The sequence below is a fragment of the Orbicella franksi genome, chromosome 3 (genome assembly GCF_964199315.1).
Source record: "Orbicella franksi chromosome 3, jaOrbFran1.1, whole genome shotgun sequence".
NCBI lineage: Eukaryota > Metazoa > Cnidaria > Anthozoa > Scleractinia > Merulinidae > Orbicella > Orbicella franksi.
The window spans coordinates 3,179,695-3,192,500 of NC_138147.1; the positions used below are offsets into that span (position 1 = coordinate 3,179,695).

Sequence of the window (12,806 nt, forward strand, 5' to 3'; positions counted from 1 at the left end):
GTGTGTCAGGCAGGCAAAGAGAAGGTTCATGTCGCTGAAGTGGCAGAAGGTTTTGAGTCTGAGGAATCATTATTGAAGATAGAAGAAATTACTGCAATTAATGGTAGTGGTAAACAGTTGACATCCAGTATTACCTTTGTGATAGAAGAGCAGTACAAAGAGCAACTAGTATGTCAGTTGGACACTGGTGCAACTTGTAATGTGATCAGTCACAGAAATTTAGTTCAGCTATTGCAGAATGGTGATCCCCCCTTGTCTAAGTCCAATGCCCAGCTAAAGCTATTTGATGGTAGCTTGATGAAGCCTGTAGGTGAGACCACACTCACAGCAGAGAGAAGGGGCAAGCGTCTGGACCTGAGATTCCAAGTTGTTGAGAGTTCTAACAAACCCCTCTTATCGGCTGAGGCTTGTGAGCAGTTGGGACTTCTCAAAGTGGATATAGATCCTGAAGAGTCCATTCATGTCCTGAAAAGCAGTAGTAACCTGACCAGAGATCAGATTCTTGTTCAGTACAAAGATGTTTTTGAAGGGTTAGGCCATATTGGTGATACAACCATTATCACAGACCCCAGCGTAAAACCAGTGCAGCATTCTCCGCGCCGAGTGCCAGTTCCCCTGCGTGATAAGGTCAAGGCCAAACTTGATGATCTGGAAAGGAAAGGAATCGTGGAGAAAGTCACAGTACCGACCGACTGGATTAGCAGTATGGTGGTTGTCGCAACACCAAATAAGATTAGGATTTGTTTGGATCCTAAAGATCTTAACAAGGCAGTCATCCGTCCAAAGTACCAAATGCCTACTCTAGATGAGTTGTTGCCCAAGCTTAGCAATGCCAAAGTGTTTAGTACCTTAGATGCTAAAGATGGGTTTTACCAGGTTGGATTAGATGAGAGCAGCAGTCTCAAGACAACATTCTGGACTCCCTTTGGGCGTTACAAGTATTTGAGGCTACCCTTTGGTATCAACCTGGCTCCAGAAGAGTTCGAATGCAAATTGCATGAGAAGCTTGATAGTCTTCCCGGTGTAGAAGTGATAAGAGATGACATATTGGTCATGGGCTATGGAGAGAATGATGAAGAAGCAAATCGAAATCATGATGAGAACTTGATTCGTCTGCTAGAGCAAGCTCGAAAAGCCAATCTGCGTCTAAACAGCAGCAAGTTGAACCTCAAGAAGTCTGAAGTCAGATTCATGGGACACTTGATCACCAAAGATGGGTTACAGCCAGATCCTGAGAAAGTGAAGGCAGTTCAGGAAATGCCGAGGCCTACATCCAAGAAGGAACTCCTGAGTCTCTTAGGATTCGTTAATTACTTGGCAAAGTTTCTCCCTAGGTTATCAGAGGTCGCCCAGCCACTGAGAGAGATGACAGCAAAGGATGCAAAGTTCATCTGGTCCCAGCATCATGAGACAGCATTCCAGGAAGTGCGAGAGCTTGTAGTCAAACACCCTGTGCTCAAGTATTATGACCTTCAAGAAGAAGTCACAGTGCAATGTGATGCGAGTGAATACGGGTTAGGAGCAGCTTTATTACAAAACGGCCAGCCAGTTGCTTTTGCTTCACGGTCCCTATCACAGACTGAGAGGCAATACGCTCAAATCGAGAAAGAGTGTTTAGCGATTGTCTTCTCCTGCGAAAGGTTCAGTCAATACCTCGCCGGTCGTAAAAAGATAACGGTTGAGTCAGATCACAAACCCTTACAGTCCATTTTCCAGAAGTCAATCCTCTCTGCTCCATATCGACTACAAAGAATGATGTTGAGGCTACAGCGCTTTAACCTAGAGGTTAAGTACAAGCCAGGTGCACAGATGTATGTTGCCGATCACTTGTCTCGAGCCTCGCTTGCTGTCAAGAAGGAGATGACAGACAACTTTCAAGTTTTCGCTCTTGAACTTGAAACACTTACTCCCTTTGATTCCATCAAAGTGGCTCCAGAAAGGTTAACTCAGCTGCAGAAGTGCACAGCACAAGACCTCGTCTTAGAGAGCCTGAAGACCACTGTTCTAACAGGATGGCCTGAGAGAAGAGAGCAATGCCCAGTACAAGTTCGTGACTACTGGAACTACAGAGAAGAGATTTCACTCCACAATGGTATTCTATTTAAGAGTCAGAGAGTGATTGTCCCCAAAGCCATGAGGCCAGAGATGCTCTCAAGAATTCATTCAAGCCATCAAGGAGTCGCATCATGTCTAAGAAAGGCCAAAGACATCGTGTTCTGGCCTGGAATGAATTCAGAAGTCAAAGCCCTGGTTGAGAGATGTGCTGTCTGTGCCGAGTTTCAGGCTAGGAATGCTAGTCAGCCAATGCAGTCTCATCAACTTCCAGACAGACCTTGGAGTAAAGTGGCTACAGATTTGTTCACTGTTAGTGGAAAGAATTACCTCACAGTCGTTGACTATTACTCAGATTTTGTAGAAGTTAGTGAACTTGAAGATATCACCTCACGTGCAGTTATACAAGTACTCAAAGAACAATTCGGTAGACATGGAATCCCGGACACTGTTGTCTCAGACAACGGATCACAGTACAGCAGTCAAGAATTTCACGAGTTCTCACTCAGCTGGGAATTTAACCATGTGACATCATCACCACACTACCCAAAGTCAAATGGGAAAGCAGAGTCTTCAGTGAAGACAGTTAAACTGCTATTTAAGAAAGCGGACCGAGATGGGAAAGATCCATGGCTATCGCTACTAGACTACAGGAACACACCTACTGAAGGTATAGGTGACAGCCCCGCCCAGAGGCTTATGTCGCGCCAAACACGAACTCTCTTACCAACAGCGTCAAGCCTTCTCCGTCCCAAAGTAAGCGCACATTCTACAGAGAAATTAGAGCGGAAAAGGCAAAAGGCGAAGTTCTACCATGACCGTCATGTGAAGCAGTTACCTGAATTAGAGATTGGACAAGAAGTCAGAAGTGCACCCCTGCGAAAGAACCAAACGTGGAAACCAGCCACTTGTGTCGAGAAACTGTCAGACAGGTCATATGTAGTCCAAGCAGGCAGTGAGACCCTCCGAAGAAACAGGCAGTTTCTGAGGCCTGCAGCAGAATCCTCGACACCAGAAAAGCAAAGCACCAAGGTTAGCTCACATGAGTCAGGAGTAAATCACAAGGAGATACCTAGAGTACCTGAGTTACCTGCTATACCTACTAGGCCTGACAAAGATTCCTTGAATGAAACTGTTGCTGAAGAGACTAATGTTCCATTGTTAGCACCTCAGAAGACAAGAACCCGGACTGTTCGTCCCCCTTCAAGATTTAAAGATTTTGACATGAAGCGTTAAGCAAAGGCTAGACTTTGAACACTTTAAGTTTGTTTTAGCCAGCTCGGATAAACTGATTTAGTTTGACATAGAACACTTTCAGAAACAAAGTGGATTTGTGTAAGTTTGTTTTAGGCTAGTTTTTGCCAGATATTTGTTTATTAGTTTTTCTTTTTTTAAAGAAAGGGAGATGTTACGTATATGGTTTGTCTTACCATATTTGGAGTAAACATGTGCGTTCTAGTTCTATGTAGCTTACATGAAGTACGCATTAAATGAGTTGAGTTGCATTGCAAATGGCGTCTTGTCGTGCCATCCGTAACAGTTTTAACACAGGTCACCCAAGCGTAATATAAGAGTTTGTATGGCCGAAGAACTGTGGCTAAAATATAAGAGTTCGCATGGAGATCAGGAGTTGACATTAAATTCGTTCAATGTATGGGTAACTGATTTACCGAATAAGGACTCTTGAACATTCAATGGTGTCATTTTTCTCATCCTGGAGAGTTTAAACGAGATTTGAGCGAATTTTCAAAAACTTTGTCCTACGATGTTATAATAAGAGAGAAGAGTGAAGAGTTAAAATAGTAAAGAGTAAAGAGTAACCAGTCTTCAATTTTCTCGGTCAATGTCGGACCCTGTTTGACAAACCATTGAGTGAATGACCAGAATGAATCAGTGATGATAAACTATCTGCGAGTCTTCGAACACCTGTTACGCCTACCTTGCGAGTTGCAGGTGCAAGTTACATGCTTCATTTCTGTACCGACTACAAAATTTGTTGCAAAGAAGCGATCGCAATGTACGACTTACCTTTTGATGAGGGGATGTTTCACGCAGCAGGTGCGTCTGTTGATTCATTTATAATTTATAAGCTAGTAAGAGAAAGATACCACGGAAAATTGTTTCATTCATAGTCAGCAGGGCTGTTTACATTCGATTATGAAACGCACCATCCGTTAAACATTTGGATGATTCATTTTGTAGCGGAGCTCCTGCGCGTCGAAGGCCTTAGAAAATTTGGTAACCCATCGAGCCGAGAAAATTTGGTTGTCACGTGATTGTCCGAACGACGTCTGTACGTGCGCCACTTGCTCTGTGCGTGCGCGAGTTTTTCAATGTCCTGTTTTCGTTTATATTATTATTACCTTCAATTACCATAAATTAGTGGGTAGTGAATTTTCAAACTGCTTCTTATTAAAAAGAGCGCCTTTTTAGAAAGCCTTTCTGTTCTTTTCATTTTGCTTCCATATGATTGTTTATTTGTAAGTTAAGAGAGTATTTGAGGGAGGAAATGTGTAGAAACGAAAGTATTATACTCGCTTACATGCTGTTTGTTTTTAAGAAATGGAAAACATATACCGTGTCTCTATCGAGTTATATAAAAACACGATTTTAAATAATCAGCGCGCTTATTTACGTAGGGCTATTTTCTATTAGATACAGGGTAATACGGTCACCAGGTGAGTATGGTGTCACTGGACGTCAAATAACAGTATAACTTGTGCCAGTAGGCCTTCAATCGAGTCTTTTACTTGCTACTAATTGGCATGGCATCACAAGGTAGATACAAAATCATTCTAAACAGATAAATGTGATACTAAAATGAACTTATACTACAAAGCTACTAAGAGCTGCTTGGGAAAATCATCAGAACTCAAAATTTCAAACTTGGATAAATTCTGTTGTAAACACAAGGTTACCGGTGCAACATCAAGAAACATGGAATAAAAAACTGCTAGCTCCAGAACAAAACGTCTCCGAGAAATTAATGAGCAACCACTGAAAGTTTGGATCTTATAGCTTGAAGGCCTTCTTTAAACTCAAAATTGACTTAGAGCTACTTAACGCTAAAAAACACGTTCTTTACGAGAGGAGCATATGAACTAGTTTCCAAACTTAAGGTTCAATGTTCTTAGATCAACAAAAACAGCAAAGCAATGCTAACAGCAAGAAGCTGCTTTTCTAAACCGAGCAACGATTTGGAACTTGTAGTTCTCTTTCCTCCTCTTGCCACGTGCTTGTCACATGATCCCTGCTTGCTTTCACTCAAACACATGGCGTGATCCATCACGTGAAATATGTACTGCTGCTCCACCACACCGTGAAATAAATACGCCCCAGGACCGTCCGCGTATATACCTGAATTTCAAAAAGAAAAACGAATAATTAAGATAGAAACAGGTGCGGACAAGAATATTCCATGTCCTATTGGTTGGGAATATACAATGTTACAGACGGCTCGGCGAGGTCAACGTTTAAGATATCGGAAGGAAAATTTCTTATCGATCGGAGATTTTGTTCTTAGTTGGTTGCTAAATTCCCACGGGTATCTGATAATAAAACGTACAACTGGAAAGTGATGTCTCCAAAACACATGGCCGAAACGTCATTTGATGATAACACGACCAATGGATTAACGTCAGCCTCACTAACGCGCTACAGCGGTTAATTTACCTTTATCAATAAAAATATAAATAATTATGTCGTATATATACAGAAGTGTAAGTACAACTCAGTTTGTGATTAGACAAACGGCCAAAACTTTAACACACGAGAGAAAATTTGGCTCCAATTTATAGCTGAAAAACTCTGCTTCTACTGCAGCTTATTCCAAGAACCTAAAATGCAAAGAGACAAGGGTTAAATGGGTCCTGTGCAGCTGGGGTCACGGGACAAAAGTTTTGTTAAAAAATGTTATATTTTGGGCTCTAACTTAAAGAATGCCAGCAATAGAACTGAAGAGCATATCGAAAATAGCAAAATGACCAAGTTTGAGGGCCCTGGCATTGAAAAGTAAGTTTATATGACAGTTTGAATTTTCGGAAAAAATGTTACTGGAGAGCAAGGTCTTGCTCTCCAACAACGTTTTAAATACAAATTTTATTATTTTTTTGAAAATTCAAACCGTCATAAAATCTCATTCTTTAATGCCAGGGGCCTCAAACTTAGCCATTTTGATATTTTCGACACGCTTTTTCCATTTCTGGCATTCTTCAAGTTACAGCCCATAATTTTATGAAAAGTAGGTGGCCTAGCTGCAAAGGGTTAATTACATATGGCCTAATTAGAACCATCACATGGTATTTTTGATGTGCTGTCTAGACCTACCCACATCTTCCACGCCATGAGTTTCTTTATATCTCTGCACCGTTGCTTGTTGCCGGAAGTCTTTGTCTTCAGTGTCTACCCCTGTCAGGTTTTCTCTTGAACCGTTGATCCCCCCGGGTCCATTGGCATATCCAAGAGTGGTGTACGGTTTGTCATCGTCTCCCAGATTCGCTTTGTTTTCATAGATGTTCATCACTAAGCCAAAGATCGGATTGTTTCGTTTTGGGTACCCACCAACGGTAAACACGTGTGAGTGGTCAGCGGTTACGATTACGAGTGTGTCTTCTACATTTTGTTGGAAATAAAAACGATTTTAAAATTAACCATCTCATTTAGATGTATTGGTTAATTAAATGCAACTGAAATGTTTTCTGGGTTAATTTGCGTGTGTTTCCACGTAGTTTCATGATAGGCTGTGGATGTGGTCAAGATCTCTTGATGTGGTATATTTATGACAGCTGAGAATTGATGAAAAATTTGAACTCATAACTGAGAATGCGGCACCCCCATGCAGACCCTCTGACGAGAGTGTATTCGTTTGAACACAGTTACATTTTACAGCACACGTGTTGGTCTCCTTTATACCTAGACCAGTAGAGTTTGGGTGCATTGGAAGTTACAATCGTTTGCAGTCTCTCGCAATAAATTAAAGGCAATGTTCTTTTCTCACGTAAAAAAAATCATCTGAAAAATGGCGTAACGTAACGTACGCACGGGCCTGACAAGTTAGGCCTCACATCATCGATCTTATCCAACTCCTTGAAAGAAATCAAATTGCCATGTAAAAGATTGAATATTGAAATGTTTGACCAGTTGTGACTACAAGTAAACATACTGGCATTCTATCACCGATTCTTTATCATTTTATTTTGATTCTATCCATTCGAAGCAAGTTTCTTAACTTTGACAATGGTTTTGTCACTGCTAAAACATCTTCCTAGCATTCACAGTAATTTACTATTCACCGTCCTATCAGATCCTGTCATTCAAACAATAACATGTGTTTCGCATGATCACCTTTATCCACCATCTCAACAGCTCGACTGACTGCTTTTGCCATGGCAACCGCGTCAGTTACTGCACGGACGGCCTGTCCCGCGTGATGTCCATGATCTATCCGAGCTCCTGAAAAAAAACAGAGTGTACGATTTTTGAGTACGGTAAATTGAGAGACATTGTCGTTTCCTCTGAAGCCGAGGAATGAATAATTTGCAACTCATGTAAGTTTTTGTCAACGTTTTATGGTCCAGACTTTCGTATAAACAGTTATCCCAGGCCCCGTTCACACTACGTTGAGAAAACCTCGGACAGGGATATCACATGTTTATCGTTGAGTTATCGTTTTCTAAGTACTCCGCTTTCAGAATGTTTTCCGTCCACACTAAAACTCAAAGCTGGCGTTTTCAAATTCCTTCCCGTTGAAGAGCGTTTTCGAAAAGCTCCGTTTTGGTGAGGGATTAGTGTGGACGGTAGGCCTAACCATAAAAATAAAGCCGAGCGCGTTTTAGAATGACATACCATTTGTGACTTTTGTGGCTTTAAATAGTAGCAACGTGCCCTCATAAAATTATCATGACTGACAAAACCTAAAATTTTGCCAGACCAGTCACTTATCTGAATAGTGGTGGGCTTAATTGTTCAAAGGATGGATAACGCTATCTACCGGATAAATCGCTGCCCAGTGGTAAGTACTAAGAAAACAAATAATGGTATCCGCCAGTCCGCTGGCGATTTTTCTGTTTTTTTGTTTTTTTCGATTTTTCCGGCTGATAGCGTCATTTACTGACCGTTCGCACAATTACGACCTGAATGCTAAGTTGTAATATTTACCCTCAACGAATAAAAAATATCCCTTGGGGTTTTTTCTCAGTATTTCGATGGCCTTTTCAGTCATTTCTGCAATGGATGGTTCGCCCGCGGTGTCGTTTCCGCGATCCACCTCGTACTGCATGTGACTGGGCTCAAAGAGTCCTGTGGAAAAATAAGAGCGAAGTGTTGACAGTGAATGTCACTGACAGAGCCCGACTGCATGAAAAATTCCCCGGGACAAAAAACGCTTGTAATAAAGAATTGAAGATGATGACACTAATGTGTCCCCAATGCTTGCCTGCTGTCTTATATTTAGGGCTTCATTACATAACTCGTTCTCTCGATATTGCTAGACTTTTAAAATTGTCAAAAATGCCTTCTGTGACTTATCGTAACGATAGAGAGAAAACTGGTTTCGTTGTCCAGTCATCTGTGACTTAAGCACTGGAATCCCTCGTATCAAATTAAAGGAAAAAGAATCGGTTCCTTTGATGCACCATAATGTGAGTGATCTTGAATTAATCTATTTAGTAAAGAAATGAAAAATCCCGTGTTTTTTTATTTAAGAATCCAATCTTGTCTTTGGCCTAAAGAAACGTACCCTTAGATGCGCGGTCATGTCGAGCCGAAAAATTACGCGCTCGCGGACAACCGAGAGAATTCGGAAATTCTCGGACGTCCGATTTCGCACGAGGAGTAATAACTAAGAGCGATTTCCGAGCATTTCTAGGTACCAGACTTCGCATAAGACAAGATGACCGCCTATTCAAACTTCAAAATGGCTGGCACAGGTATGATTATCTTTTACTCGTCTTCTAATTTGAAAGCACCCCGTACTTCAAAGGGTGCTGACAATGTCTGCCTTTCTAGGACATATCAATGCTTAGGCAGAATACTAACCCATCACGTGATCAACCTTTTCTGGGACAATCTGGTCAAATCCTGTTTTGTTCCAAACGTACTGTGAATTGGGGTATTTCTCGATCCATTCCTTTATCAAGTTTCTACCGTCCAGTCTCTCTCCAGTCTCATTTGGATACTCTGGATCAGTGTCATTTTTGGACATAAACTTCTCACGACCACCTCCAAATATAACTTCGAGACCATTGCCGTGGGGATAATCAACAAGCTGGCGAGCTAAAAATTGATTAAGGATAAATGAGTAAATGACTGAATGATGTGTAGATAATAGAGGACTGACAGGCAGACAGGCAGACGGACAAGCAGACATACTGACTGACTGACCGACCGACCGACCGACCGACCGACCGACCTACTAAGTAAGAACCACAATGAAAGAATTTGTCCTCCATCCCAACTGGGACAAGACTGATTCGATAACATATCGAAACTCGAGCCTGTATAAAGCCAAGAGTCTCACAGGAAATAAATTAGCGGCAGCCCTTGCGATACCAAATGAGATTCCGCAAGATCAAAACTCTTTTAGACTTTTGAGGACCTAAACCTAAAACAATTTAATCCAAACGTCCGTTGTGTGATTTTCCATACCAATATCCGGGCATTTTGAATGATCATCTTTTGCCTGCTCTTGCTTGTCCTTATCACTCTCCCAGTCCCCACTCACAGAGTGAGCATAAAGTGGCGAGGGAGATGCGTGTGTTGCGCGCGCGGTTGTCACGAATCCTGTTGACATTCCAGCCTTCTCTGCTAATGTAAGAATGGAAACAAGTTTTGTCTCCTCTGTTAGTGTGCCACAGTAATCCCATTTTGCCGCCTCAGTCAAGCCAATGAGTTCTGAAATAAACCAATATTGACAAATTAAAGTCAGCCAGTTTTAATGCATCCGTCCAATTAATGATCACAGATGGCATTTTAATTGAGCACTACCACATTTGGATTTGAAATCCGAGGGGAGCCTGTGCATGCAACGAAATCAGATTTGACACAACACACGCGCTTGGAACTTCCAATTCTGCGCCTCAAAGACCTTTAGCCTGCCTCATTTAGATTTTGCGACTGATAATATGCATAAGTTCAATCGCCGGGCTGAAACATATTTAAAAGAAAAGCTGAAGAAAGATTTTCTAAATAATTTTCGGTTTTCAATTCTTTTTAAATATTTTAGCACGAATAATTTTTAATTTGATTTCTGGTGTCTTTTATTGTAAGCGATTTGGTAATAAAATCGTTATTATTATTTTTAATTATTACTGAGGTGTCGTTTGTTCCTACCCTGATTAGTTTTCACACCACACAAGTAAGCCGTAGCACACGCCCCAGAATCTGCTCCCTGCGAGTTCACATTGTATGTCTTGGCCTGCGCAGACCAGGGAAAATTCTCCCAGCTCAGGACATTTTCTTCTCCCACTTGGTTTTTCATCTGTCCTTCCAAGATACGTGCCGCAGTGATGGTTGTAACACTCATGCCATCTCCCATGAAAAGTATGGTGTTCTTGGCAGTCATTTTGTTTGGTTCTAGCTTTAAGTTGTTCTTTAACAGTTTATCGCCATCTTTGTACCATTTGTTGGTCTCCTGATAAGACGTTTCTAAAACGCCAGAAATACATAGTTAAACAGTAGTGTGATCTGAAGTCATTCCTGTTTTCAGTTTGAATAGCACATATCGTAGTGGATACTGTGAAAGACGATGTATAGACTCACAACGTGTGATTTGTTTTTCAGGCGGATTTTAGGGGTTTTTTGACATATGCGTGGATATCTTCTTTTCGCTGTCGGGAATTTCTTTTTTGTATCGAAGTAACCAACTGCTCAGTTCACATTCTTATTGATGAGACCACTGCTCAGTGGATGCTGTATTCTTTTAATGGCTCTGAATTGACTGAATTGTGCAGCTGGAACTAGGCAGGTAACCGGCTGTTTTACACAAAACGCCGCCTTAGATCGCGCACATCAGGTCTCTTTCTGAGCCACTGGCCAATAAGCCAGATCGCAAATTCAAGAATAGGTGCAGTCAAGAGACTATCGAGGTAAGAGAGTGAATCCCCTATACCCAAGGTAATCCCTCCTAAGTTACTTTTAGACGTGGTACCTAGTTCTTCCGCGGATGTTACGAAGTCTGTCTAATGATATACAGTTCACCAACTGTACAACTCGTAAACCACTGTTTCACGACCCGTACGACCCGTAGGAGTCGTGCGAAAAGAAAGATGCCAATATACGAGTCGTATCAGTTCGTGTATATTAGAAAACCCTCTGTTAACATGTTTTTTGGAGGTTTTTACATTCCCATTTACTTAGTAGACTTTTTATGCTATTTTATATTTTACTTCAACATGAAAATGACCTCCGAGAGGTAGAAACGTCTGATTTTTATTACCAAATCTTTATCAAAGAAACTTCTTATTAAGGTTTTATATTTTACCTACGAATCTCGCGATACTCTTAAGTCATTTTCCTTTCAGTGTTTCTCAATGTCAAAACTATCACAAAACTGAATCTGGGACAGGGCGAAAAATTTGAAATAAAAACAAATATTAAAATTAGTCGTCGTGGTTCACGTTCTCCAGGCAACGCAGAATTTGGTCATTTCACGTTCTTGTTTTGCAGAGGACGGCAAAGAAATATACCAAGAATTATAACGCACGTGCACAGCCATTGTACTGCTCTGTAAACCTTTTGTTTAGCGACGTTCCCTGATTTGCCGTTGCCGTCGTGGTTTTCAGTTAAACTCTCTATTGCCTCAACCACGTAAACAGTCCTTGTTCGTCTTTATACCACCGGTTGGGAAAGCGGCGACCCTGGAAAGTTCTTTTTGGAAGACTCTAGCTGACGAACACCCGGCTCAATCGTGTCGCTGGTGTCGTACTTCCGCTCATTTGTATCGTCATTTATAAAACCAATCAATATCGAGCCTGCAACAGGACTCTCGAGGACCGCTCGTTTCGCCAGGCTTGCGCAGCAAGGAACGAGGTTGCTATTGCCGTTTTTTTGGACTAAGCGATTTCCCTTCGGTTAGCATGAATAGCACTCCGCTGCGCTTAGCTTGAATGCTCGCCCCGCTGTTTGGTGTGAAGAGTACACAGCTTAGCCTGAATAGCACTCTGTTTTTATAGCTCTTTAAATGCTAATGATGCGCAAATAATAATGTTCAATGTCACGCTGTAAACCTCGCTACCAGTGCGTGCAATTTTAATTCAGTTGTTCAGGCGAAACAGAGCTATTTCTAGCCCTTTCCTAACTCGATGTCGATTCCTAACATCGTTACTCACTCGAGAGTAAGTTTACCTCGGAACTACAATGATCAACTCCTCGGTCATACTTGTAAATAGCAATCTGGTCTGCAGCCAGTTGGGATTTTTAAGCCTACCAGGTTAAATTGATATATTTGTTTCTTTCAGTTTAAGTAGCACGCCTGTCAACTAGCTAGGTGTAGCTAAGCGCATTTACACTATAAACAACAACTTTGAACATTTTTTTCTTTTGGAAAGGTTCTAATGTCGAACTAATGAACTGTTCATATTGCTGCGAAGAATGAAAACACTGAAATTTTCATTAAGAAAGCATTTGGTTAATGAATGAACGCGTGACCTGCTTGACCCTGTCTAAATGTAGCTAGCTACATGTAATTATTATTCAAGAACTCTACAGACAATCCCGAGGCGTCAGTAGAAAACGAATCGAAAAAAAACGCAATGAAG

The 12,806-nt window shown here is 41.4% G+C and overlaps 1 protein-coding gene across 1 annotated transcript in view; it reads right to left on the minus strand.

Moving 5' to 3' along the window:
- Nucleotides 1–4,095: 4,095 nt before the first annotated feature.
- Nucleotides 4,096–12,806, minus strand: part of LOC145480677 (alkaline phosphatase-like) — a 9,278-nt gene continuing 567 nt past the window's right edge. The window contains exons 2-8 of the mRNA XM_081458977.1: nt 10,381–10,695; nt 9,697–9,942; nt 9,088–9,324; nt 8,209–8,349; nt 7,396–7,503; nt 6,379–6,663; nt 4,096–5,409 (exon numbers count right to left, since the gene is read on the minus strand). Coding sequence (XP_081315103.1) covers nt 5,183–5,409; nt 6,379–6,663; nt 7,396–7,503; nt 8,209–8,349; nt 9,088–9,324; nt 9,697–9,942; nt 10,381–10,695 — 1,559 coding nt within the window. The 3' untranslated portion in view covers nt 4,096–5,182. The remainder of the gene's footprint in view (nt 5,410–6,378; nt 6,664–7,395; nt 7,504–8,208; nt 8,350–9,087; nt 9,325–9,696; nt 9,943–10,380; nt 10,696–12,806) is intronic.